Genomic DNA, 5,710 nt, shown 5'->3' on the forward strand with positions numbered 1-5,710 from the left:
AGGAATGGATTGTATATAGCATTATGCACTATTGCGAGTGAGGTACACAATCATATGAAATAGACAAAACTGCTGCTTTTCTTAAGACCAAATCTTCATATTTGCAGCATAAAGATTGTAAAGATGAAGATGAGGGAAATATCAATATCAAAAATAACATGGCTTCTCACAAAATTTAATTTTGGTAAAGCTTATGCCACTCCTACCAATATTCAACTGTGTTAAAAATACCCTTTGTTCATTTCCCATGCAACAAAATCTATCCTTCACTGCATCCTTGCTGTGTCTTTGTATATAGGCTGCAATTCCTTTGAAATCACACAGATTTTTTTCTTGTGCTTTCTGTAAAACTTTCTTTTAAAACAAAGTTCTGTATCATATCTAGAATAAAGCTGTGGTTTTGGATGTGTTACTGTGGGCAGTCATAGGAACCAAGTCATAATTTCTTGTAAGTTACACAGTCTTTCTGTTGGAATCTGTCCTGGTATGTGTGGTTGCTTTGAAATATTTGGAGAGCTTGATTGGAGAGCTTGAAACTCAAAAGCTGTTTGTAAATTTTTTTGGACTTGCAATTCAGATGAACTGTTTCAGTGTACGTGCAATGAGTTCACTGAATATAAACCAACTGTAGCACAGGCCTGCAAGTCTTTAACAGGACAGTATATTTTTACTTGCGGTATTTGTGAATGAAGACCCAACAGATTTCTGAAAATTATTTTCTATTAATAAATCATACTAAAGCCAGTGTCAAACTGGTATAATATATTACTTACAAAAAATGTTTGTCCAAAGCTTTGTGTTTATAGAATGGTAAATTACTTTAAAACATATGAAACATTTTTTATTTTATGAAAAAATTACACTATCAATTCCCATGGTAATTTCAAATTGAAACTTCTTTCATGAAAAAACGTATTTATGTGACAGAATTCTGTGTAACTTTAGGCAAGCCAATTTGTAACTTTTGAGTGTATTGTTGAGGCAACTTTATTATACTCATGAGGCTACTTCTGCTGAAACTGTGCATACTGCCGCCCTAAAAGCAATAATGGCATTGAGCAAAATTTAACTTAGAGGTAAAGAACTAATTAATTGTACTGCTAAGCATGCATTTATGCATTTTGTATTTTCTTTTTTACTCTCCTTGAATTTACCATGTTTTAGTAACAGATAAAAAAAGAAGGACTTAAGAAGTGTCCTCTGCTGAACTATTCAAAACTTTTATAATAAATCAAATGAGATGGATTTGAGATGCATGGAAAATACTAATGAATTTACCATGAATCCTTCAAAAAGAATATAAAAGTATGGTATCAGATACCAGGTCTGCTCCTTCTAAGATGAGTGAGGAAATTGCCACTGTTCTGAGAGGGCAGACTGCAATGTACAGTGATTTACTGTAGTCCAAATTTAATTACTGTCACTGTCTAGAACTGACACGATTTTTGCCTTTTTTACATTAATGTTTATCTATTAGTTGAAGTGGAGTTAGTTCTGGTTTAGATTAGTATAGAAGAAGCTGATTTTATTCACTTTAACTTTCCACCATTCTGATATAATGTTGTTTAGTAAACATTCATGGAGTAAGTCAATGCAAGTGTACTGTGAGGAAGCTTAGAATGAACATGACAGATTCAAATGGGACTGTTTAACTTTTATATGAAAAAGTCATTATGCAATCAAATTCATGTAGGGAGTCCTTTGATGCGCACATCAGAAAATCTATGAACACCATAGGGAGATGAATATTAGCAATCTTTACTCTGTTTCCTTTATAAGGAAGAATTTGGAAGATCTATCGGAGTTTAAAAAAAAAAAAGCAACCAATCAAAACACAGAACAAAACAAAACCCACAACTGACCAAGAGAAAATGCACAACTACCAATCAAAAAAAACCCCCAAACCCCAAACCAAACCCAACCCAAACCAAACCCACCACCACCAAAAAACCTTGAAAAACCAAATCAGTGGAATTTAGGCAGTGGAAATGCTTGACTATTTTACTCAAAAGCCCTTGAGCAAATATGAATATGTTTGGACCAACTAATGGCATAAAAACGAAGATCACTTACAAAAAAAAAAAAAAAAGATGGTTCCTATTCTGAATACTAAGTTGAACCTTATTGAGAGACTATGGTAAAAAAACTTACTCATCTGGTGCAGTTAACTGGGATGTAGTTAAGCTGATGTGGTGTAACCTGCATTTGTCATGGGACAGGATGAATTTCAGCCTGTTTCTTATAATGTAATTTCAACTTTTTAAAATCTCTTCCAGTTCAAATGTTAAACCTAAATGTCTTGTAATTTTTTTAAACTATAAGTGGTCAATATCAAAATTGTACTCTGAGCAACATCAGCACAGCTGATTTAAATGTTCATGTAAATTCTTAGCAGGCAGCTCCATATTTTTTCAGTTACAAGCAGGAGCGGGGATAGTTTCCTATATATATGCTTTGCATTTCTTTTCCCTACTTGTAATTGTTTCAAGGACTTACACTCTGATATTATATGGAATAGAAATGGACTTGCCACTGGATCATCTTGCACATGAATCACCTCCTGCAGGTCTTCTTTCTATTATCTTTATAGGGATCCTACCATTGCTAGTTTTCCAATTTCTCTATTCTAATGACGAATCTAAATTATGTGTGATGAATCTGGGACAAATAACCCTTGTGAAACTGAGATTTGTTTGTTTAAAATCAGGCTGGCAAGGCATGTAAACATGCGCTATTTTTACTGCTCAGTGAAGTAGTTAATTATATTTTAAAGTATCAGTGTGGATCGAAGTACTTTATTGGTTCAGAACCTTTGAAGTTGTCTGATCTGTAGTATATTGGGAATTTCATAGCTGACTGTACAATTAAACTTTGACTCCAGGGGATATTTAGGTTTAAATTTCTCATTAGAAAGTAATTCTGAAGTGAGCTTTCTTCTTTTGACAAATGCGAAGAACGTGTGAAGAGGTTAAACAAAAATTTTATTCTGGAAATCAAATCAAACTTTTAAGCACTGTTTTTTCTCATTCATTTCTCTGCTTCAGTTAGAAGTATACTGGCTATTGATGAACTTCCAGTTAATCTTTGAACCTTCAGCAACCTTTCATTTTTTTTTCTAGGTTCTATTCGTATAAAAAGAATACCCTTTTTTGTTTGTTCCAGTCTCTTCTGAATTATCTTTAGAAAGACAAAGGGAGACAGCAATAAGATATAGAGTTATGTTCTACAAAATCCCATTAGTACCGAAGGCTCACTCTGTGGATCCTCAAGTATTAAATTTGGCAACTACTGAATGCTTTCTCACACCAATAAAGTGACTTTCATTGAATGTAATTGAGACAGAATCACAAAAATAGATACTGAACAGCCTATTCAATTACCAAGAATACCCCTCTGCTTATTGTAGTATACTCATTACTGCCGGAATGATGGTCAAAATTTCTCAGTTGCCACATATTGGTGTAGCCCCTCCGGCGTCTGCATTACTTAGTTGCTTCATGTTATTTGAAGATTTCTTTCCAGATCTGATGATACAAAATAATGCCAGATGATATAAAATAACCTGTGAATTGGAAGCTTTATTAAAATTTAATTCACAGTATTTATGTTAACAAATAAGTGATGCATTTTACAAGCACGGCTTTGCTTGGAGCATAACAATAAAATGGGACTCTTTCTCTGACTTCCTCTGTTGGATATGCTTTAATCATTTTCTAGAGAAACAGAGAAAAGAAGCATCTCTTAAAACATAAATTCAGGGGCCTTGGTACACTAGCTGCTACTCTCAAAATGAGGATTTAGAGTGTCTTTTGTCTATCAGGTTACACTTACGCTTCCTGTGGAGTCTGCTTCTGGTCAGACATGGTTAACGTTCTATTCATCAAAGATTTTGGAAATGAGAGATCTCACTTTTTTTTAAATTTTATTTTTATTTTTAGAATAGCCAGTGCTCCTCTGTCTGGGCTTGATCCTTCCATTTTACTTGCAGTTTTCTTGCTTAGTTAACTGTAGGGATGGAGCAACATAGATATCTAATGTAAACAATTAATTCCTAAAATATACTTGTGCCCATAATGGTTTGGTGGTAACTTCAGAAAGACCAGGCCTTACTCTCGTGGTCCAATTTAGTCTGGCTTGGGAGTTTTGCAGCCAATTTGGAACCTGCATGTTTCACCCTGTGAGCAGCAACCACATCCATCTGTTTCATCATGTAAAGAGCAGAGACAAACACTTTGGTGATGGTTAAATGTATATCACGACACAGCGGTGCATTGTTCTGAATGAATGGTTTCAGCAAGAGGTTTACACTGATACACTGAAGAGAAAGCATCTCAAAACAACATTACAGCCAGACAATTAAGATACAAATGATGTATGCAATATGATAGTGTAACTGCACATCACACATACATGATGCAGAGATGGCTATGGAAAATACTCACTTTTTCACTTGATTCTGCTTCCTTTTGGCTTCTGCACCCCTTTGGTGCATAGCAGGGAAGTAGGTATTTGTGTTTAGTGGAAGAAATTACACTGACTAACAGACACAAGCATTTTACTCATCAGTTTATCATAGGCTGTTGCTGAGTAGATCGACAGACAAAGACTACAAACAGTGCATTAAACATTTAATGAACCCCGGCTGAACTCCTGGCCCTGTTGAAGCCAACCGAAATGCTGCACTTTTTTGTGGGGGGAGTGTGGGGTAGAGGGGGCAGCACTTTTTGCTGGTTTCTAATTGTTTGTTAATCACTTAAGAGAAAATTAGAAACGCTGCCTCAAAGGGAGCATCCTTTTACTTTGCGCAATTGCTTTATTGGAGTTCACCACAAGCAAAGTGTGTTTTTCAACAGGGCCTGATAAGGAGATTGCCAGACCTGGTTTCTAAAGGAGTAGGTGATATTTCTATAATGTGTGTGTGTTAGTGCAGGGCATCTGTGGTGCTCCTATAAGAGAAGTACATGATAGCCGTTATCCTAAAACATGAAAGGAATAAAACAGGACTGTGGATTTTGTTGAAGGCTCTCACATAAGAACAAGTATGTGTTCAGATTACTTCCATTAAGTGTCCTAATGAGTAGGAGCAACTTGTGTGCACTAAATATCGACGGTAAACTAAAGGCACTTGCTTGGGGAACAAATTAATGTATGTGAGTGACAGAAGGGAATAAAATCCACTTTTGTAGTAAGATGGAAGTGCTGTGTTTTATGGCACTGTTCAGTCATGATCTTCAAGAAACCAATGAAACCACTGTAGGTTCAATGGCTGCTCCCAGGTGCAAGGTCTGGTGTTGTGGCATTACTCCTTCCACTGGAGTTGTAGGAAAGAAAGCAATGAGGTGTGCAAACCAACATCATCTGACCTGGTCCAGGAGTGGAATCGCAGTGAGAGCTTAGGGATGGGACCTAAGATACTGAAAATGACACTGCTGTGAAGTGATTGTTTCTTATTTTATATATGCATTGAATGAGAGTATTTGTGATGTGCATATCGATGGCATAAATTGTAACTGGAATTTTAAACTGGTTTCAAACAACTTCCTGGTAACTGACATGTACTGCACTGTCCACAGACCCCTTTAATTGGGGGAAAAAATACATTTCAGTTTTAATTTTTCAAGTCAAAACATCTAACCCCCAAGCGCTCGCACCGTCTACCCCACGCTGCTTCCCCCGCGTTGGTGAGGAAACGTGGTGCGATCTGCCCGGG

At 36.1% G+C, this 5,710-nt stretch overlaps 1 protein-coding gene across 1 annotated transcript in view; it reads right to left on the reverse strand.

Moving 5' to 3' along the window:
- Window positions 1-4,315, reverse strand: part of PEX5L (peroxisomal biogenesis factor 5-like) — a gene marked incomplete at its 5' end in the record, with an annotated part of 37,537 nt that extends 33,222 nt beyond the window's left edge. Inside the window, one exon of the mRNA XM_010021535.1 lies at window positions 4,111-4,315. Within this exon, the coding sequence (XP_010019837.1) occupies window positions 4,111-4,315 (205 nt within the window). The remainder of the gene's footprint in view (window positions 1-4,110) is intronic.
- Between the last annotated feature and the right edge of the window lie 1,395 nt (window positions 4,316-5,710).

The sequence above is a fragment of the Nestor notabilis genome, unplaced genomic scaffold, assembly GCF_000696875.1.
Source record: "Nestor notabilis isolate BGI_N333 unplaced genomic scaffold, ASM69687v1 scaffold23579, whole genome shotgun sequence".
NCBI classification, from domain to species: Eukaryota; Metazoa; Chordata; class Aves; order Psittaciformes; family Psittacidae; genus Nestor; species Nestor notabilis.